The 23,846-nt window shown below is 38.8% G+C and overlaps 1 protein-coding gene across 1 annotated transcript; it reads right to left on the bottom strand.

Annotated features, from left to right (window-relative positions):
- LOC140337645 (solute carrier family 22 member 20-like) lies at positions 1–22,170 on the bottom strand. The gene is made up of 10 exons (XM_072421403.1): positions 20,164–22,170; positions 17,006–17,109; positions 14,945–15,099; positions 14,249–14,417; positions 14,025–14,148; positions 13,170–13,285; positions 12,616–12,830; positions 7,902–8,010; positions 7,600–7,803; positions 1–483 (listed from the first exon to the last, which is right to left on the bottom strand). The coding sequence occupies exons 1-10, from the start codon at positions 20,536–20,538 to the stop codon at positions 405–407; spliced, it is 1,650 nt and encodes a 549-aa protein (XP_072277504.1). The 5' UTR covers positions 20,539–22,170; the 3' UTR covers positions 1–404.
- Positions 22,171–23,846: the final 1,676 nt, after the last annotated feature.

Raw genomic sequence — 23,846 nt, 5'->3', positions numbered from 1 at the left:
TCAAGTGCTAGTAATATGGTTTTATTTACGTGCTGCAAACATTCTTAAAAGTAAACATGGATCAAATGCTGAAATGTGACAAAACTGCCGCACCAAAATCTACCGAATGTTAGTTCATAGACATGTGTACTGGGCAAATGTTATATTTTCTCTTCTAATACATACTTTACTTAGGAAACAGAAACAATACTGAAAATACTTTTCTTTAAACATACATTCAACACTCACACTGCTCTCTTAAATGGTTGGAGAACCATAGTAAAACTTTAAAGAACCACAAATCGATTTCTCTTTCTGCAAAGGACAGTATGTTGGGCAGGTCTCCATGATGCTATACAACCTTTTTACAGCCGAAAGTTCCAAGACATCCTCAGTCATTAATCTACTGGATACTGTGTTTGCCATCATGGAAATTCTTTTAAATGAACCTTATGTGTCCAATCCTCACTATGTGACTCATAATCTGTAGAACTACTGCTACTCCTGTGGAGAAAAAAACATTTCTGGTCATAAAATGGTAGTTACATGTATATATATATATATATATATATATATATATGCCTCAACAAACGCGGACCGCCACCACGAGCACCAGCTCCAGAGCACCTTTTGGCCCAGTTAGATGTTCGCCCATGTGGGAATTTTTTAATGTCCATAGTGATGACAACACTATGGTCATCTGCAAACTGTGTGCTCAACACTTGAAATGAGGCAAAATCCTAAACAAACTTGGAACAAGTTGCATGAGCACACATTTAAAAAGCCACCACCCGGTAACCTGGCGGGAACACCTGGTCAAAGCACAGAGCTCTGACACACACACACACACACACACACACACATATATATATATACACACACACACACACACACACACACACACACACACACACATATATATATTGTGGGAATTAGCTGGACAAATGGTAGGCAACTAGCAGGACTGGATGCCAAATCAGGGTTTTACTGCAAAAACAACAAAAATTGTCCCAATAGGGTGGCTTAACTTCAGCTGGTTAAAGATCAAAGACATAAACACTTATCTCCAGCGGTTCTGTGTGCTATAACAGTCCATTTCCAACAAAAAGGCAGAAAATCAACTAGAGTCACCTTGTTTGTAGAGTCTTGTCTCTCTCTCTCCTTCTGTGGAACACTGTGGAGCTGAATGCTCTCAAGCCCTCTCCATTAGGGGCTTTTCCTCTTCCTCACACAGAGCACCTTTCTGTGTCTCCAGATCTGTCCGTGGCTCCAGCACAGTCACTCGCACAGTCACTCACACAGGCCACTTGCATCCTCTGACTGAGCTCCTGGCTCTGTGTTATATCTCCACCCTCAGTGCTTCCTCATCAATTATCTCCCAGGTGAGAGTCCTCCACCTGCTCCTTTACACAGGAGAGGTATCCTGTGCAACTCTATCTGCTCTCTAGTAATTTTCCTGCTGGTTGTCTACATATCCCCCCCCTCCCCTCTTCCCAAGGCCAGGGGACTGGGCACTTGACCCTAACATACAGTAAACCCTTGATAAGGCATCTTCACATTGCTTTACATGACTAATAATGGGCTCTAAATCTTTACTGTCGCTGCTGATTCACTCTCAACTGTGCTTTGCTCATTAATTACAGTACAAGGCTCTGAAACCTCACCAAATGTATTGTTTTCACTATCTACTAGCCGATGCTCCTCTTTTGTAAGTTCTATACCTGCTGATGACTGCTTTTGTGTTACATCAATGTTTCCCTTATTCTCTACATCCGTATATCCTCTGTAGATGTTTGGTCCACAGACGACCCTAACGATAGAACTTCTCCAGTGTATTTTTCACTTTGTAAAGCCACATCATCTTCATTGTCATCAGATTCTTCCCCTTCTGGTGTAGACTCACCCTCGCTACTGAAAGTCTCACTCAGAACAGTTTCTTTTTGTTCTTCTACAACAACTGGGACATTGTCATCTTTATTCTCACTCTTGTCACACACTGGATGGTCAGAAATATCAGGTTTCTCTTCATTCCATAACTCAATGCCTGATGCATCTGAGAGGATAGTATTTAATTTATTGTTGGTTTTCTCACTTGTGTCATACAATAAATTGTCAGAATGTGTGTCTTGTTCCCGCTTATCCAATAACTCATTGTCTGATGAATCCATTTTTAAATTTTTCAGACTTTCCAGATCAGTATTTAGGCTTTCAGAATCTGTTGCATCTTCCACTTGCACAAAGTAATGGATAGGATGATTGCACAGAAGAAGCCATTGCTGCTTACTGGTACTGGTTGCATTCTCCAGGGTCTCCAGTCCCTCATGCTTGGAGTGCTGTAAGTTGAACTCCGCAGAAAAGAAAGTACGTAGGGCACGATGCAAACTTGAATGGTAGCCCAGATCACAGCAATCAATCAGGTCAGATAAGTCATGAATGTAGTATTTGAAGACAGATGCGTTGGTTGCTTCAAGTGCCAATACATATTCATTTCGTGCCTTAACGGCCTTCACTTTGTTCTCAGTGTATTTGGCTTGACGCATCTCCTTCATTTTTTCAATTTTTCTAACTGAGTTCCGCCTTATGTTTTTGTCATCTAAACGGATGCTAGTTGTGGTGTCGGGGGAACGAGGAATCTGGCGATCTTCCTGTCGCACCGATAGACTCATCTGTTTTTCTGCTTCTTTAAGTTTAGTCTGTGCAGAGATGCTATCTGCATTATACATGTGATATGTCTTCATCACCGTATACAGCTCATTTAGAACTTTCTTTAGGTCCTCTTGCAGCTGTACCCAATCTCTTTACTCTTCTTATACAGACACCTGGAATCTTCGCCGATCTGACCAAAAAAGAGGTATAATGTTGTTCAGGTAGATGTCGCTCAATGTGGCATGATCGCGGCTCTCTCTTTTCACTTGTGTAAGCCGTATGTGCATTTTCCTGGTAACACCCTTGGTGAACCGAACATGACAAACATAGCATTCATATCGCTTGTCCCCAGAATGTGTTCTTATGTGCCTCTGCATGTGCCAATCTAGTTTTGACCTTCTAGGACAAGTATAACTGCACTTCCCCAACATGCTTCTGAATTTTCTCTGTGAATTCTTTTGCAGCTTTTTCCAACTGCTCTTGCAGTAGAGCCTCTTTTTGCTCTAGGACTTCAGTGGACTGTGTGAAGTGAGATATGGCACTATCATGCTTCTCCTGGTTCTACTTCTTCAGCCTTTGACTCACCAGCACCTTCTTCGTCCTGCCCTTCAGGCTGTTCTTTTTTCTCAGCTGAAACAGGATCCCATCCACAAGCTTAGACTTCAATAAAAGAAAACTTTTCCCCAGCCAACACAGGCACACATCCATCAGCTTCCATATCAGATGATATAGGGACACCCTTATCTGCCTGACCCTCAGTCAGCCTGGAAGTATCTTTGTCAGTCCATACAAGGACACTTTCTTCAGCATGCACTTCGTCACCCGAGACCACTGTACTTGAAACATCATCTTTGGATTCCTCTGGTTTATCACAAGCTGCATCTGAAACAAGGCTGGCAATTTTCTCTTCTTTAGACTTATCACTATTTTCCTTATTTTCCCCAAATCGCCAGTCATGGACTCTGCACGCCCATACAGATAAGGTGACTCCCAGCCGGGCCATGATCTCTGCCTTAAGGATAATATAGTCTTAGGCCTGCTCTGCTGTTAAATAAACATATGCCTTTTGCGGCTCCCCAGTCAAATAAGGCGCCAGAACCTCAGTCCATTTAGCAGCAGGGAGTTTCTCCTTTTCCACAATCCTTTTAAACCCTGCCAGATAAGTATGTCGTCATCTGGGGTCATTTTTTCCAAGGCGCGGTGCACTGCCTTTTTTACATTCAGAGTCCCAGATAACTCCTCCATTTTCCTTGACTGATCTGACACCCTCTGCCCCAGAACTGTGTTGTGTTCCAGCAACAGACGGTTGATTTCCTGCTGGGCAGCACTGACCTGCAGCAAATGCTTTAATAGCTCCTCCATGTCAGGAGCCTCGCTGGGCAGCAGTGCAGCAGCCTTTATCCAGGATATAAGCAAGTTACTCAGTCCAGAAAAAAATTTTATGTATCCGTTACCCTTAGCAACCAGTGTGCCAGCATCCTCCACCATATGTGGGAATTAGCTGGACAAATGGTAGGCAACTAGCAGGACTGGATGCCAAATCAGGGTTTTATTGCAAAAACAACAAAAATTGTCCCAACAGGTGTCTCCAGCACAGTCACTCACACAGGCCACCTGCCTGTGTCTCCAGCACATCACATCCTCTGACTGAGCTCCTGGCTCTGTGTTATATCTCCACCCTCAGTGCTTCCTCATCAATTATCTCCTGGGTGAGAGTCCTCCACCTGCCCCTTTACACAGGAGAGGTATCCTGTGCAACTCTATCTGCTCTCTAGTAATTTTCCTGCTGGTTGTCTACAATATGTATACACATATATATACACATACATATATATATATATATATTTACACATTTATATACATTCTTTGCGTACCAGTGAGGCAAGTCATAGTCGTCCATCGTCGGAAGCTTCCTGTCACCATAGCTATACCTCAACAAACGCGGCCTGCCACCACGAGCACCAGCTCCAGAGCACCTTTCGGCCCAGTTAGATGTTCGCCCGTGTGGGAATTTTTTAATGTCCATAGTGATGACAACACTTTGGTCATCTGCAAACTGTGTGCTCAACACTTGAAATGAGGCAAAAACCCAAACAAACTAGGAACAAGTTGCATGAGCACATATTTAAAAAGCCACCACCCGGTAACCTGGTCAAAGCACAGAGCTCTGTGCGACCACTTCCGCCCTAGAAGCAAGCATAAACTGCTTGAGGGGGTATACAAAATATATACTGCAGTATACACTGCGTCTGAGTGTCTGTCTCTCAGTACAAGTGTGATACTGTGCATGCAGTCAGGGAGGGTACCCAGTGTGTATATAACACACTGACTATCTATCTATCTATCTATCTATCTATCTATCTATCTAACAGTGAAACTCTCTACCTGAGTACAGTAGATTTCAGGACTGCACCAATACAGTACAAAGGAAGCAGCAGCCTTTTGGAGCCAGTTTGAAAAACCAAATTGGACCACCTAGATGCCAGACTAGACTCAAGCTCAACAGGGTGTTCTTTCCCCACTGATTCCGCCAAGCCCGTTCTGTTTCATGTGATTTCGCTACATAGTAAGTAGGGACAGATTGGGATCTCGTTCATCCATTCATGTCTCCAATAGCTACAGCTTCTACACTGTCCATATAGGTGATGGCCTCAACATCTAATGCCGTCCTTGCTCCTTCCCAGGGCCCACCGCCTCCTCCTCATGCTGTAACTGATGCGGCCTGCCCAGTACCCAGCTCTGGATGCCAGTTACCAATGCTGTCCACGATCCGTCTCTGTGCCCACCGCCTCCTGCTCCTGCTGTTGCCACCTGTCAGTACTCCATTCTTAAATATGGCAATACAGCCATCTAGGTGGCATTGATGATGCACTACACCCAGCTCTAGATGCCAGTTACCAATGTGGTCCCCGCTCCGTCTCAGTGCCCACCGCCTCCTCCTCTTGCTGCTGCCACCTGTCACTTGTAACGTATAACAGAGTTGTGCAGCTGGCTAGGTTTGTGACTGAAAGACCCCCCTCAGAGACCTCTGCCTGTACTCTGAAGCCTGTGTATGGCTTGTAACGGAGCAGTGAAACCTGGTGGCTAATTTTTGGACCAGAGGAACCCCCTCGTGCCCCCCTCTGCCCCTACTCGAAGACCGTATAAAATCCGGCATGTTCCCTTGACCGCCCCATAAAATGGCCTTGCCAGCAACAGAAAAAAGACTTCCTTATTTTTTTTGGTTTACTTGTACAGTGTTGTGCAGAGCTGGGGGAGTCTTGACAAGTCTTTTTAAATGTATTTATAGGCTGTAGAAGCTCTACACAGTCCAGAAAAACAACCCAAATTTTTTCCCGCGTTGACTTTAATTGAGTTCGAAATCAACGTTCGATCACCCGAATAATTATGCATTATTCGACTGAATAGCGGTCGAATCGAATAGTGAGCTATTCGACCAACACTAGTCAGCAGTAATCTCACCTTCCTCTAACTTTTTTTTTCTTACTTTATAAAAGAAGACATACCCAACTAAATCTGCCACCTGGATCCCATGACAGCTGGTATGTTTTTTTAAGACATGACATTGTATATTCTGTGATGATTTAGCTATTTAAAAAAACAAAGGGTTTAAAAAGGTAGATGTGAGGTTTTTGTTCAGCCTCAAATACACTTTATCACCCAAAAATTTCATATTTTATAATCATCTTGAAGAAAATCTACTGTGTGTACTGGTGTCACTCATGTCAAGGAGAAGGTGTTTAGTGATCTATCTTGTTGCTTCACTAATGACTAATAATAGCCAATACTGCAGCAGATCACTCATGCTTATCCTCCCCCTCCAAAGAACAATCAGCACCTTGGCAGTAATCCCAACAGCTGTCTGTAAAGTAGTTATCCAACTAGAATAATCACCAATGATTGAGGTGAAAGCGATGATATGCACCCAGCATTATTTACCTTGGATGCAGGGTTTAGCACTTTATATTTTTACTACACAGTAGGTGAAATACACCGGAAACTAAAATGCCAGATACATACAGCTATGTAATTCTAGAATTTAAATAAATTATATAAGAGGGCAATGTTAGATTTTTATGCACCATGGGCATTTTTTTGATATCCTATACATTATTCCTATATGTTAAATTAGTTGTTCAGGGAATTATATAGTATAGAATGATGTGTCATAGTTACACCGAAATTGTAAAATCAGTGGTTTCATGACTTGGTGGTGTGTGTGTTGGGGAGGTGAAGAAGTAACATATGATATACTCAAATACCAATCTATTATTTATAAAGAGGTATATCTATTAGTGTATTACCCACACAACCAAGATGTACACATTTGTATAATAAAATCTTAAAGCGTACCTATACTCAAAAAATCTACTTTGGCTTATAGATAACATAAGCCCATGTTATAATCATTTGAATACTTTTTTTTCAGCTTGCTTTGACCTTTAAACATGAAAAACGAGTTGTAGTCACAACCCCAGGTCTCTCTACTGCCCAGATGGTGAACTGCAATCTGGGAAATGCCATCCTTGGTGGCAGTGTTTCTAATCCACTACCACTGCCCTAATATGCAGATTTTCTTTTCTTTCCTTGCCTGGGACTCTCATGTCACTCAAGTGCGACTGCTCAGTCTGCATCTGCTTCGTGCTTTATTTCAGCTTGTGAGTTCTAGTGCAGAGGGCTCCAGCTAGTGAGAGAGGGGGAGTGGGTGGAGAAGAAGGTCAGGAGAGGAAGAAAACGTAAACTTGCCAGTCAAAAGCTGGCTACTTGTAAACACTTCATAAATCAATAAATTTTTCATTGATACAAGCTGACCCAGCCAGTGCCACCAGGGAAGACTGACATTTTAGTGCAAGTAAGTATAGATTATAATTGAAAGACCAGTTTTTGAGTTTAGTTCCTCTTTAAGTGAACATTTGTGAATATATGTGGATAATTAGTATAAAGAGTAAAGTAGCATAAAGGAATAGAACCCACCTGTTTTCCACTTCATTAATAGTGTCAGGCAATGAGGAATCTTTGGTTTCCAACAGAAAGCAGGAGAAAAAGCCTGCGATAATAGGAGTGATTCCAAAGAGCATGGGAAGAATTGTGAAAGTGAAATCTCCAGTTAGATGCAAAATAGAGGCAACAGCAGAACCCAGACGAGCATTCATAGCACTAAATCCCATTCCAGTTTGCCTGTAGATACAAAAACAAATTGAATGTAAATCTATCAATCATCTGCACATATCCATTTATAACTACACAGGGTTACTCACAGGCTGCAGGAAGCTTACCTTATTTCTGTAGGGTACAACTCTCCAGTGTATAGGTACATGCAAGTTATAGCACAAGCCAGGAAAGCTTTTCCTGTCACTGCCAGGAGTGTACACAGCAGTTTCTTATCTGCAAATAAAAACACTGATAACACAGGCCAACAAAAAATTAGTTTTGATAATCATCAGAAACCACAGCAAACTTTTCTAAATCAGTTTTTCGAGTGGATTTCAGATCTGTTTTCACTTTTCAGTTCCTGAGTTATAAGTACTATTATAGTTAACATTGTACGTGCATGTATTTTGTACTAAAATGTAAGCACCATTTAAGTTAATGTTAATACATCTTCAGTGTGAAGTAAAATAGGGCACACTGTGGTATAGATCCACTGAACAGTGTCAGTCAGGTACCATTGTTTCTTCAGAAATGCTTAGAGTATGAGTTTCTTGTGTACTCTTTGTCTGGATTGTCGCGATACAGCATCCAGCAGTAGTCAGCTGGATACTTTCATTCCAGAAACCTTGGTAGCGGTCCTCCATTAACTGAATGTTGCTGCTGAAAACGTTCTCCTTGTTTTTCACTCACTATACCAAGATTTACCAGGAAGAATTCTAGATGTAAATGCAAGAAATGTATTTTTAATGACATGCAACAACTCAGTTTCTGGTATGAATCAAGCAGATTCTGAACTCCTTCCTTGTATGCAGGAGACTTATGGTTGCCCAGAAAACTTTCACACGGCCACTTAAATGCATCCCAAGCTTCTAGCTCAGTTGCTGAGAGAGATTGTTTGAAAACATCATCCTGCAAATCAGACTTGATCTGTGGCCCTATAAATATCCCTTCCTTTATTTTTGCAGTGCTTATGTTTGGAAACTTCTCAACAAGGTACTGAAAACCCATGGTCTTTACAAGGTTTATCATAAAGCCTAACTTGATATAGAGAGTTGGCAGAAATATTTTATGCGGATCAACCAGAGGCAGAAACTTGACACTGCTTGTTCTGGGCTTATAGGTATCCAGTGCTCAACTCAGAAATATTTTTAAGCCGGATAGGAAGAAATTTTAGGTGGGTGGCAGCCCCTGTATTGTGACCAAACTCTTTGATAACCACCCAAAAACAGCGAGGTGGGTGCTGAAAAGTGTCGGGTGGTGCGCCCAGCTAAAAGTGCCTGGGAAGAACCCTGGGTATCTCTTAGTAGCCAATCACGCTTGACATAATGGCCTCCCATAGATCGGCTGTCCCACAGGCATAGGAAACAGCAATATTTTGTGAATCCTCCTTGCATTCCTATCAGCAAGCCAATGACCTTTAGATCTCCACAGATGTTTCACTGGTGTGTTTTATACTGGATTGCTTTAAGTAGTAACTTCATCTTGTCATAGGACTCCTTTAGGTTAACGGAATGAGCAATCAGTAAACTTGGTTTGAATGCTTTCAAGCTTCTTTTAGAGAAATCAATGAAGATAAACCATTCAGATGGAACATGCACTTGTGACAAACTGTTAAAGAGTGCATTTATATCATGACAGTAGCACAGTGAGCCATCACTAGTGAAGGAATATTGTCAAGTTATGATTTTGTTTTCTGTAGTGAGTTACAGTTACACCCTTTGCAAGCAAGTACTTCTGTTTAAGCCTTGAAGCAAGAAGTTCTGCTTTGTCTTTGGAGAGATTTAGATCACGAACAAGATCATTCAGCTCTGCTTGTGTAAAGGTCTCTGGTTCTGAATCTTCATCGGCCAAGTAGTCAGGATCAGATGATTCAGGGTTGTAATTGGCTGCAACTCCAGCGCATTCCTCATCACCTTCTACAGAAGCAGGTCCATCATGTAGCGGTACCAGAACTGCCAGAATCATCATGGGGAACAGGCCTAAATGCAGAATCAAGGCTGAGAAATACAATTTTGTGCTTAGTTATACCTGAAAATCCAATTTTGTTGACCCGGCAAAAATAGCAGTCGATTGGATGGTCTTGCAGTTCTCTCCACACCATCGGGATTGCAAATAGCATTGCTGCTTTACGCCGATTTAGCCAGTCACACAGTCTTTTGGAACAACTGGTACAGATGACATGTGGAGCCCAAGATTTATCCTGGTCACCAACTGTACAGCTGAAATATAATTTGTATAGGTTGTATAAGTTGTATAAGTCAGCTATTTGCCTGAATAGAGCAAAATTATTCGGGTGGTCGAATGTCAAAGTCGAACACCATTAAGGTTAATGGGAGGAAAAATTCGGGTTTTTTTCAGGACTGTGTAGAGCTTCTACAGCCTCCAAACAGTTGTAAAAAGATACATTATAAAAGGATACATAAAAAGATACATAATAAAAAGATACATTATAAAAGGATACATAAAAAGATACATAACACTAATACATACCCCTGTACTTCACATGAATATTAAAGAGCACCTGTCACATCAATATTAAGCTAAAGCTAGGTACACACTTCCAATAATTATTGTTAGAAAACGAACGATTACGACTGATCAACGATTATGCACGATTATACTTGAACAATCATATTGTGCAAAATTCTGTACATGCTGTAACAATATGATCGTTCAAATATGATCCACCAACAGTGTCCACACGCTAGATACAATCGTTTGAACGATGCAGGGAGGGACATGTAAAGGAGAAAGTGTACCGCAGAAACATGCACGATCACTGAACGACCGTACACACGATAGATAGTGAAAGATCGTCGGCCAATCAGATCCGCCGTGGCGGTCGTTCATTTCCAACGACAATCCTCGTCGTCGGCGTCGTTGGTCACTTTTTTTTGGCCAATCGGTTGTTCATCGGTCGTTCGTCGGTAGTTTCTAACGATAATTATTGGACGTGTGTACGCAGCTTTAGTCTACACGGACTGTTTCCCCAGCGTTTAAGGCTTCGACTACACGGACTGTTTCCCCAGCGTTTAACCTGAGGCTTTTAAAGCCCATGTTTGAAGTCCCCATGCATTCCAATGGGCTAATGTAAAAAATAGGACGAGGGTTTAATGGTAAATTATTTTATTAAATGTGTGTGTTTGTGTAACTAAACTTTTTTTTTTTTACAGGTTATCCCAATGACAGGATGATTTCCAGGGCTGCAATGAACACAGCCCTGGGAATCCTCCTGACAGTGAGGGATCACAAGGCACTAGGGGTTAAATGAGAACAAGCCTCTCCATTCACCCCTAGTGCTCTGTAATTGGCTGAGGTTTTACGTTTCTCAGCCATTCAGCACTAGACATTAATGGGGAGACTTGTGCCCATTCATCTCTAGTGCTCTGTGATTGGCTAAGAAATAGGAAACCCTGATGACACCTCAAGCTCGCAGCCCTAGAGGAGCTGTGACATGTATTACAGATACAGAACACATGTCACAGCTCCACTAGGGCTGCGGGAGTGATCAGGGGAGCGGAGCTGTCAGCATAGCAGAGCTCCGCTGATTGCTCTGCTCCCTGGTTGGCTGAGGAACGGGAAATCCTGATGACAGCTCAAGCATCATCAGGATTTCCCTCTCCACAGCCAATCAGCAAGCAGAGCAGTCAGCGGAGCTTTACTATGCTGACAGCTCAGCTCTCCTGATTGTTTGGATCATTAGGGTTATTACTAGGCATAATGACAAATGAAATCGCAGTTAGTGCGCCTCTAACCTTAAAAAAGGAAAACTGTTGTTAAATGTTGTACAATGTTAAGGCTATTTACAGTATAACGAATTTCACACAATATATAATAAGCTGCATCACAAAAACTAGACGTGCTAGAGAAAAACTGGACACTAATTTGAAATCCGCATTAAAAATACTACATTGCCCACATAAAATTATACCTGATGAAAATGACATGTTGACCTGTGTAATTATTCCCCCAAATTCCTTATTTACAGATATCCAATGAGAAACCAGCTTTAAGTCTACTGGTTGCATCAGTAGAATAAAAACTGATTGTAACCTAAATGGCTAGTTAGTAAAGAAACCCTACGGAATAGTTTTAGTTAGAATTGATATCATGATTTTAAAGAAGTGCTCAGTAGAGAAGTGCTGTTAAGTGTAGTGGAAAGAATTATGTTGGTGCACTGATTATCAGTGAATAAATGCATGTCATTTTAGTGGTCGTTAGCAGGGAAGTTGTTATTAGTACAGTATTGGTTATTAAAAAAAATGGTAGTCAGTGAAGAAGTGTATCGGTACAGTGGTGGTCAGAGGAGGTAATGCGCTGGCAATCAGTAAAAAAGGAATCCACCTGGGTACAATGGGGTCAGTGGAGAAGTGCACATCAGTTCAGTAATGGTGAGTCGGTTAATAAGTACATGTTGACACAGTGGTTGTCAGTCAAAAGGTGCACATCAGTTTAGTGGTTGTCACTGGAGAAGTGCAGTTTGGTGCATTAGTAGGCAGTAAAGAAGTGCATAAGTGCATATATTACCAAGTGTGTGTTGGTGCACTGGTACTCAGTAAAGAAGTGCACATTAGTACAATGGCAGTCAATTGAGAAGTGCATGTTGGTACAATGATCACCACTTGAAAAGTGTAAGTTTTGTCATTTACCACTTTGATGAATACTTTTTTCCACCAGTTATTGTCTATAGGTTAGTGATAGCAGCAAATGACAGTGGAAGTTAGGAGGTCTGAAGGTTTACTACATGATGATGATTGTCAAATTGCTTTATGTAGACATGGTATTAAGTATAAAATTAAGCATTGCAGGCTAGGAAAACATAATATTTAGGTAGATCACCTTGAGGTGTGAAGCTGTAAGATACAACTATTATTCCTGCCATAAACAAAGAAGCGAACTGCATGACCCGTCTTCCTACAATGGTCATCACCAACATAACTATCAGCTTTGCAATCATTTCCACACCACCAAACAAAGCCTGAGCTTGGAAAACACCAAGCCCAAAGTCCTTCAGATCCATGCCCAGCCCGTAGTAGGCAAAGTTACTTGAAAACCTGCAGGAGAAAAACAAATTGTAAATGTAAATCAGTCTCTCTCTTCCTATTTAAAATGTGATAACCTCAAAATATGTCTATTACATTCCAGTTAGTCTGATTTATTTAATAATTAGTAGTGGAAGCCAACATGAAAAAAATCTATGAATGAATATAAGGACACCGAATAAAAGAAAACTAAAAAAATCACTCAATATATTTAGGGAAGCTTATTTATTAACCTAATACAAAGATCAATGTACAAGAAGCAATTAGATAAAATTTTAGCTTTCATAATATTTTGTTATTGCAGTTTTGTTTTTACTTTATATATAAAGCCTGTGTATTTTAATGACTTACCAAACTATAATAAGACTTAGGGACATGCGCCTCATAGCCGGGGTACGCACAAGGTCAAACACTGAGTGCGATGCCCTTATTATAAGGATGTCTTTCTGCATCTCAGAGCACAGTATCTACCAAGAAAAAAATTACAATGTTTTTTTTGTATATAAAACAATATTGTCTATGATTTTAGAGCATACAAGTGATATGTAAAAAGCATGCATCAACATTGGCCCTTCAATTGTGGACCCTTCAATAGCTGATGTAAGATGATTTAGTTCTAGGCTTTAAGGATTTCCATTTTAATTTTCACTATGAGAGAAATTATGCCGTAGAATATGATCAGTATTACAAGAAAAACCTTACAGAAGCCTTTCTCAACATTTTCTTTCTGAATAACGCCTAAAAAAGAATTTCAGGTTTTGAGGTACTCCTTGTAAAACCAATGAAAAAAAGCTTCTTAAACTGCTGGCCAGTATTACAAGAAAAACCTTACAGAAGCCTTTCTCAACATTTTCTTTCTGAATAACGCCTAAAAAAGAATTTCAGGTTTTGAGGTACTCCTTGTAAAACCAATGAAAAAAAGCTTCTTAAACTGCTGGCCATGTTATAGACAACTAAAACATTAGTAGAGTTATGCAGCTGGCTCTTCAAAATTGCATTGGCTCCAGAATTATGTAGACATTATGAAAATGAGGACCAGTCACATATCAAGGACCCCCTTGCAATTTCTGGAGGAATTGTGGTTGAGGATGGCTAGCTTAGAGCATGACAATAAATTAAACTTGATGTTGGACAATTTATTATGTCCTTGTGCAGGATGTCTAGTATTCAGACTTTCATACTAACTGAAGCATCTCTTTTATTTACCTGTACAGTCAATTTCTCTCCTTCTCTGCGCTTCCCATTAACAAAGGCAGCTTTTCGAAGGTGTTTCAGAGCTTTTTCTGGCTCATCCCGGAGAATTAACCATCGAGCTGATTCTGGTAGCCACCTTTTTTGAAAGCAGACAAATTGTGGGGAGTAAGATATTTCCCATTAAAGTAATTCACTAAATATTTATAATCTTGTTAACACAACAAATAAGGTCTTACCAAGAATAGAGGAAGAAGATACAAAATGGAGCTGAAACAGCAAACTGAAGCCATCGCCAATCTCTGATCTTGTATGCCACTGCAGAGAGGACCAATTGTCCTAATGAATATGAGAAACCAAAAAAGTTTCCAGCTAGTGTGCGACCATGATTGGGCATCCATTCTAATACTTGGGGAAAAATAAGAGAAGTTAGACTACACACAGATCTTGAACATTGGAGGAGATTCACTAATAAGCCACTGTATTAGCCACATGCTACCATGTGATTGGCTGGATATATATTGTGTTAGGAAGCAGGTAAACTGGTGTACCTAATAAAGTGAATGTAATTCCAATGTGTATTTTAACAATTTATTAAGCACATTTATTTAAAACTAAATTATGGGTTATATTATTATAAAAGATCTAATTAAATGCTCTTAAGCTAACTTTTATGTTTTTTTGGACCTTTAAAGGTATATATATTTAAAGGCCCAGGATTCCTAATGGGGAGATGTGGGTCTGTATATACACTGACACAATTATAACATGTGGTTCTAATTTGAGAATGCAATGGAGGTACTAGTTTTTAATTTGAATAGGTAAGTAACTTTTGGATTGATGAACACTGAAATGCATCAAAGCCTGCTATTCATTTTTATTCAGCTCACTTTTACAAACCATGTGAAATGTGTGTGATAAATAAATGCACTTACTTAAAGAGATGCTATTAACTGAAATAGCAGAGGAGGCCACACCACAGAGAAATCGGAATGCACAGTAGGCATCAAAGGTTGGCAGAAATGCAGCACAACTGCCAGCTACACCCATCTGTAAGTATGACCAGGTCAGGATCTCCATTCGGCCTACCCTAGGAAACAGAGAATACTTTACTGATCAGTACACAGAAATAGCGTTATGTATTTAATATAAAGATAGCTCCGCTATCAAAATCTGATGACTGTCACACTACAACAGTAGATTGTTCATATACAAATTAGTGTTTTTTGCCTTTGCCATTTCAAACTATGAGCGGATTCTTTAATTTCCTTGGATGTGTGAATTGTTTTAGTATGATGAAAGAACATCATTATTTCTCACATTCTTGTCTATACAGAATGGAATCAACATTTACAAAAAGAATGTACATAAATACATAAATAAATGTGAATTATTGCCTTTAGAGTTAAATTACAGGGATAATACATTGATCTTTTAGATTGTAAGCTCTTTTGGGCCAGGTCCTCTCCTCCTCCTGTGTCATTGTCTGTATCTTTTTGTCATTTATAACCCCTTTTTGAAGGACAGCACTGCATAATATGTTGGCACTATATATACAGTTTATTTTTATTATTATTAATAATAATAATAATAATAATAATAATAACAATAATAATAATAATATTAATTTCATAATGCATGTGTTATCTAGCCACCAGTTGATCTTGCTAATGTAAGATTGTGAAGGGATTTGAAATGGGCAGTTCAACCCATAAATATGTTGCAAAAAAAGGAATTTTGCAGGAAGTGTCGGTCATAAATGTTGCAGAGTTAATCTCAACATGTGGTCAGCAGTTATTTAGAATATCTTAAAGCGGAACTTTCAGCAAAAAAAAAGTGACACCTTTAATCAAGGTAAAAAGCCATCAACTTTGGCTTCCTTCTTTCTGGCGAGGACTGGACCGATGGTGCGATCATCTTCTTCCGGCTTATTACGTCACCTGATCTTACACTGCACAGGCTCAAGATTGGGCGATGCACCTTGCTGAAAGTGTATAAAAATGTTCATGGGCATGCATGAGACTGGCACTTTTTTTTTACACCCCGAGAAAGCAAAAGGAACAGCCTAAAGCCTCCTGGGATATGTGACATTTGTATCCCAGGAGGCTTCAGGTTTCCTATTAGGTTTTTACCGCTGCAGTGGTCAAGACAGAAGGGAAGGGGTCCTCCCTAAAAAGTATTTTTTCATTATATAAAAAAGTTTCCCACCTTTTTATATAATTTTAAAAATGTGATGAAAAGTAGATTCTGCTAAATTCATGCAAACAGGCATTTAAATGAAAATCTAGTTTTTATGTACTTACCTTTTTACATGACTGTAGGTAAACCTGTTTTCATTTAAGTTTCTTTCCCAAATCTCATTGGCAGTATGTATGTGACAAGAACAGCTGCATAAAGCAGCACAGTATTAGACATAATTTAAGGCTAGGTATAATTTGATTACTTTTTTCCAATTAACTTTTAGTTATATTTATTATAGTGTTTAAAGATTCAAATGAAAACTATTTCACAAGTTTAACAACTGCCATTATTTTTATTTTTTAAATCTGAGCTCACCAATTATTGTAGCTCTAATACCAAAAATATTAGTAAATGTATTCTTTATACAAGCAGTGTAAGTACCTGAATCAGTTTGTGTGCTGATCAGCATGCTGATAGGAATGAAAAGTAGTAAACAAGCAGAAAAAAAGGGTTCAGAAGACCTGGGCTCCAAGCAAGTGGGTTGAGTGATGATGACATTTAGAGACAGAAAAATAAGGGGAAAATCTATGGAAAATTAATATTACAGCAAAGTTGGTTTTGTTATTTTATCTTTTAATTAACATTTCATTTTTATCTTTTGTTTTTGTGGAATTTATGCATTACTATCAGAGTCTACAGGCCACAAGTTATTGCTTGAACACTTCAGTTCCTGGTTATAGAACACGATAACTTGTAATATTATAACAGTCAAATCACATGTAGAGCTTTTCTTGTTAGCATGTGATGTTACTTACTTGTCAGCAAGGCTGCCAAAGACGAGAGCTCCCAGAAGCACACCAGTCATGTAGATGGCGCGTGCTATTTGCCTTAGTGAGTGATGATTACAAACCAGATTCCACTGTCAGAAAATAAATGTATTTAGAGGATGTTCACCTTGTAACAGAATACATCTGCCATGGAATGTGAAATGTGAGAATTGGAAATCAGCATATTCAAAATTTTAGCTTTTAGCTAATGCACTATAAATTTCAAAACACAAACTTTATGTCACTACAGAAAGTTCAGTTCTTGTCTAAATGCCCTATTATGAGTCTCATACGAGTAATGTTATTCAACATAGGAAATAAATATAAACTATCTACAGCTTTAAATCTCTTTCCGAATTTAAGGTTCCTAGATTTTTCCAGATTAATAAATATTTAAATATAATAAAATATATTATAAAATACACTAGAGCGTATACCACGGTGTGCTGCATTACACTCTCTCACCATCTCACACCTGAACTACTGTAACATCCTCTTCTCTGGCAATGTGTTAACCAAACTCTCACCTCTATCTACTCAATCTACTTTGAATGCTGAAGCCAGACATATCTATCCATCTACACCTCATCCTAGGCTTCTGTTTGCAAATCTTTACACTGGCTTCCATTTCACCTATCAATCAAATTCAATTTACTGTGCTTTGCTTTTAATTTTCTCCAAAACACTTTCCATCTACATTTCAGGCCTGATCCACAAATACTCCCCTAGCCACCCTTTTCACTTTTCCAATGACCTACTAATGACACTCCTCACTTATACCTGCCTCTTCCCATGCACTTCTCCAAGACTTCACTATAGCTTCCCTCACTTTCTGAAATTTGCTTTCTCGCCCTAATATAGTTTTTAAATTTGCCAACCCATTTTCTTACCTAATCATTAATTAGCAACCATTCCATATCTACATTATGTATTAATCTCCCCCACCTCTAACATTTTAGGCTCTATTGCCGTGGTATTGCTTGCATTTCCTATTTATTGTGTTGTGTTATATCTTGGTGCTTATTAAGTAAAAGATAATAATATTATTATTATACGTTGACCTGTATTTCGAGTAGCATCCCACACACTGTAACAGTTGCAGACAGTTGTAATGATAATGCACCCATATTGCAGAGCACCACAACCCACATTTGCAGTGTGGAATGCTTAGTATAAAAGGGGTCTTCTTTTTTGCCCATTGCCATGTTGTTCATAATTAAAGAGCTGCCTTACTGAATGAACCACAATAACATGTTAATAATGCCTTATTGAGCTCAATGGCTCAAAAAAAAATGTGAAAGAGGCCTTAAAAAAATACAAAAATAATTTCTAGTGGTTTATCTGGTTACTGTGATTTGCACTTAACACATTGCTAATAATACCACCTATTAAGACAAGTGCACAAAATGCAATAACCTATAGCAACCAGTGATCAGTTGTTCTGGCTGCTCCTAAAGGCAAAAAGACAAATAACCACAGCTCATTTTATATTTTAGCTGAATGCCTTTTCCTTTTTGCTATCACCTATTTTTACATCTATTATCACTTTTGCAGCAACACATCCTCTGTTCCTCTGTAATCATTCCTTAACTAAAATCTTGCTTATCTCAGATTGAACAAATACTCATTTAATACATTTACTACATTTAATCACATAGTTATACTAAAAAATATTTTTTCCCCTTACATTCTCTAATAAGACTGGGTTGCTGGAGGCTGATTAGAAGCCTCCTCAATTCTCCTAGGTTATCTGGCTTATCTGGACAATACCTAAACCTTGGTATATCTAAATTTCATATAACATGTGATCCGTATATCTATTACTTTGCTCCTGGTTGTTCGCAGGGATTCCCTTTCCCCACCCTCCTGTTATTCCCCCATTTTCTTATGTTAAATCATACCCAATTTATACAGTTTATCCTCCCCTTGTTGCCTTTTAATAATTTGTAAACATTTTGTATTGATTTTTTTTACAGATGTATGTTGTATTCTTGTTGTATTCTAAGTTTTAACTTGATCATTTAATTGAAATAGTTTTTCTCCTTACTCTGAATCAGGGGCAGATAAGAATATTAGTGTGTTGCTGTATATCTCTGAGCTACCATGAAATGTGTGCAACTGCCTCCCTTGATTAGTATTGCTAATAATACCTACCAAACCAAATTACAAACTACACTATTGTCCTCATACATCACACTCACACAGAATCACATAATTTACCATATGATCATTGAGAGCAAAGGGGTACTAAACCTGGCAACCACTCCAAGGCACAAAAGATTTAATCTTGATTGAAAAAACCTTGCATCTTTACTATTCATTGCTGCAATGTATCATCATAATGGGTTCACTGGCACAAAAAGTATTTATGCTCAAGTTTGTTTTACCCTGTGAGGCATTTCTATGCATTTTACATTTCAATAATGAGCGGGCTCAGTAACAGATATGAAAAGGTGCAAAGTGTGCTGCCACATGAAGGCCCTGGACCCTTATCAGCCAACAAGGGCCCCCACATGGGTCTCAAGCCTGTTCCACACAGGAGTCCACTGTTGGCTTCATTCACCACTGGACAGTAGCACTGTGTATGTAGATCATAGACAGCGCAAGAGAGACATGGTAGGTGAAATGAAAGCTGGCAGTATGAGTAGCACAGGAGTGTGAGGTTATGATCACAGTCAGTATGTGCAGGACAGGCATTACTCACATTTGGCATTGGAGCATTTCTCTCACTCTGCCTGGCAGTATGAGTAGCACAGGAGTGTAAGGTTATGATGACAGGCAGTATGTGCAAGACAGGTATTACTCACATTTGGCATTAGAGCATTACTTTTATTCTGACACCTTAAGTTTAGTTTGTGCAATGCAGAAAAAAGATAAAGCAGGGGAAGATCTGGGTCAATACAATTCATTTAGGCCAAATTGTGATTCCTACCCTTGCCCCACCACTTACCCTACCGGTTTGGTGTCCTCATCATCTTTGCACTTTGGAGATTGCACTACAAACAGGCTAAATAGTTTACTAACATTTCCCTGGAACCGTCTGTCCTAACTTCTAAGGCCTCTTAAAATGCATATATTACTCTGTAAAAAGCAAAACATATATTGACTGCCAGAAAAATTAATTAGCAACTATATAAATGTAATACCTCGGTAACAATTGTAGAGGAAAACACACTTCTGTCATAAATCCATCCATCCTTACAAGATTCAGTGCTTTTTTCTTCCCACTGATGTATGGTTGCATTAAGCAACATTCCTTTGACAATTTGATATCGGGCACATCTCTGGGGCTTTTTGTACTTGTCCAATGGAAAGTAGAAATTGGAAAGCGGAGTCTCATCTTGGCTGTTCAAGACTCTAGTAGAGGAAAGTTTGCAGTGGTGATCAGGCACAGCTCCCGTGAAGTTCTGTAGAAGGTTATGACAAGAAAGCAAGGCCACTGGTACCAAAAGAAGAATAGTATGCAATATCTGAAAGCACCCAACTCCCCCAATAGACACCAGGATATCATTAAAAGCCATAAGGATTTAGTTCCTGGAAAACATTGTACAATATACAATGTTATAAGGATGGTCCTATTCAACTGAGTTTTATACAGATGATGGTTGATGTAGATGACAAGTTGTGCAATTTTGCAGCTTTGGGCACTGTTCATTGTTCTGATCACACCCTCTGTACTCTCCGTGTTACAATTCTGGAAATGTCACTCTTCCTTTCTTAAAAACCTATTGTCCTAGAGCATGATGAAATGACAATTCTTGGCCCCAAGGAACAGAGAGTTAAGTCAAATGTTACTGGCTGTTTTACAAAAGGAAGAAATCATCTGCCATCATAGAACTGCCAAAAGTTAGAATCTAAATGATGACTGGTTTCTGGCAAAAAAAGAACATTTTTATGCGGAAAGTTTATGCAGAAGGTTTGCATGACACAAGGGCCACGCTAAAGTGTATCCAATGCCAGAGCACTAGGACAGAATGTGATGGGAAATCAAACAGCTGAACCTAGAACAGACATAAAGAGGACATTTTTCAATAGAGATGTCTTTTGTGATGATAACTATTTAGGAGGGCATTTTAAAAAAAAAAATTCTCCTCGATGTATCTATTATTGCTCCTTGATACACCACAGCGATACACCACAAACCACTTCTAAATAAAGAGTACAGGATGGTGAGAAGACACAATAATGAAGGCCATGTCCCCCCGACAATTAGTGTACAAGGAAGACAACTTAGAGAATAGGTGTGTGTGTGTGTGTGTGTGTGTGTACAGTAAAGTAAAATTCTCTTGTAGCCTCTAGCACCAGGTACAGACATTCCAGCCCAGCCTGCTTACATGTGTCTGCCTGTCAGCCCTCTATCTCTTGTATACACTTGAGGCTTATTGGTGTTCCCTGGGCAGAAGCTTGTCTTCCATTGATGGTATAAACTCCTGATACTGGATTTGGTATGTACTTTTCCCCTGGTGGTACAGGCTGCAGGATAATTTGTCCCTGATTCTGAAGAAGCGGACTATGAAATCCACGAAATGCATAGATTAAGTGTTTACCAGAAACATCAACGTTAACATACTTGAGAGGTCTGCCTTTCAGCCTCCTTCCAACTTTTGATGAGTTTTGTGATAATTGCACATATTGAAACCTTGAAAGACTTGCAATAAATTTTAAAGACTTTATTCAAAATGTATAATTTCCCCCATATGTGATTGTGTTTCAAATATTTTACTTTTATATGAGCTTATTAGCTTTGTGCACTTTGTTTTTACATGTCCATTGCCCTACAAATTCCCCATTTTTCCAAAGACCACTTGTATCCTCCACTGCCCTTGCACCACTTGTCCAACTGACCAAGAGTTCCTGGACTAATGTCCAACTGATCAAGAGTTCCTGGACTAATATGTCAGAGAACCCTCCCTTGTTATCTCGGACTCCCTTGGGCCTCAGAGTTCTCTGAGTTTTTTAGCAAAAATATAAAAGGTTGTTGTCACATACTGAAAAAAAACCTAAAAATGAGTTAGTCTTAGTCAATAATAAAGATAAGAAGAGAAGTGTTTTCCCCTTACTAGAGTTTTACAGTGAAGGTTGAGCCACCTCTTTGATTATTCTAAGTTGAACATTCAAATATAAGGAGAGAAAGAAAGAGGTTTTGGGCTCGCAGATAGTTTTGAGAAACAAAATTGTTGTATTTAAACACATTTAGTAAAGTAAACAAGTTCGGACAGATCTATACCTCATAACACTATACCACTATATAACACTATACCTCATTTGACACTTTACAGTATATGGGTAACAACGTACATACGTATAATCAAGGCATACAAAAAAGGGTGATGAAGAAGACCGTGCTTAAAGTGTAATGAATCCAACGCGTTTCACCACCAATGGGCTTCCTCAGGGATATGATAGTAAGCAAGCTTAACGGTCTGTATATGTACATAGAGATTGAATAATAAAAAAAGAAAATTGAAATACATTGTTTACACGGCAAGTTCAATAATATTTATAGGTATGTCAAAGGATTTTTTCAGTGTAATATTATTACCACAAACTATGACATTGTTTACACTGCAAAATCAATAATATATACAGGTATGTCAAAAGGATTTTTTTAGAATAATAACATTGACACCTTCTATGAAATTTCTCGACAAGTAAAATTTAAAGTGATTGTATCAGATTTACCAAACATTATTCAAATGATAAATGAAAAACTAAAATTATACAATGTTTATGGGAGATATATGTAACCATAGTGTGTAAATGCACAAGAAAATCCATTGTGTATCCATAGTGTGTAAATGCACAAGAAAATCGATAATCTTCTGTGCAGACAGAAAATGTAGGGTATATTTAATTTCTTACTTACATATCTAATTTGATAAAGGTTGTAAGGGTACAGTGCTGGAAATTATTTGATTGAGGTAAAGGTTGTATTTAGGCAAAAATGAGTATATTAGTAATAAAAATAGCACTACATATAGGATAAATAGGACGTCTGGTCATTAAGGGTACATACCCCAGGTCAGGAACACTGAGTACTCTAATCAGTTCTAGGACTGGGTGTGGGGGGATATAGGTGACCCCAAAAGAAAGATGGTTTCATCCAAACGTGCTTTAGAGCAGGTCAAAAGTAGGAACAGGCAATTAGCCTTCCCATTCCTAGAATAGTATAATAAATGTAAAAAATAGGATTAATCTAGAAAGGAGAGTGTTACAAATGACACTATTTAAATCTTAATTACTCAAGATAGAGAATAAAAGAGGATTGATATCTATGAGTATATTTTATGTATATATTATTGATTTTGCTGTGTAAACAATGTCATAGTTTGTGTTAATGATATTACACTGAAAAAATCTTTTGACATACCTATATATATCATTGATCTTGCTGTGTAAACAATGTGTTTATTTCAGTTTTCCTTTTCATTATTCAATCTCTATGTACATATACAGACCGTTAGGTTTGCTTACTATCATATCCCTGAGGAAGCCCATTCATGGCGAAACGCGTTGGATCCATTACACTTTTAGCACGGTCTTCTTCATCCCTATTCCTTGAATATACCAATCAATATCAATGTACTTTGTTACCCATATACTGTGAAGTGTCAAACAGTTATGAGGTATAGATCTGTCTGAACTTGTTTACTTTACTAAATGTGTTTAAATACAACAATTTTGTTTCTCAAAACAATCTGCGAGCCCGAAACCTCTTTCTTTCCCTCCTTTGATTTGAATGTTCAACTAAATATCAACTTATTTGCCAGGTCACAGACACCTTACATACATTTCATAAAGTGTTGCCCCCTGGGAGAAGTTAATCTTT

This window comes from Pyxicephalus adspersus, chromosome 9, assembly GCF_032062135.1.
Source record: "Pyxicephalus adspersus chromosome 9, UCB_Pads_2.0, whole genome shotgun sequence".
Lineage (NCBI taxonomy): Eukaryota > Metazoa > Chordata > Amphibia > Anura > Pyxicephalidae > Pyxicephalus > Pyxicephalus adspersus.
This window is presented reverse-complemented; position numbering and strand designations above follow the sequence as displayed.

What these genes read in the sequence shown, in the direction of transcription:
- LOC140337645 (XM_072421403.1), bottom strand. Translation starts at nt 20,538, where the DNA reads ATGGCTTTTAATGATATCCTGGTGTCTATTGGGGGAGTTGGGTGCTTT. An exon ending in TTTGGCAGCCTTGCTGACAA is followed by an intron (nt 15,100 to 17,005) that starts GTAAGTAACATC and finishes TCTGTTTCCTAG; the next exon opens with GGTAGGCCGAATGGAGATCC. An exon ending in AGTTAATAGCATCTCTTTAA is followed by an intron (nt 14,418 to 14,944) that starts GTAAGTGCATTT and finishes TTTTTCCCCAAG; the next exon opens with TATTAGAATGGATGCCCAAT.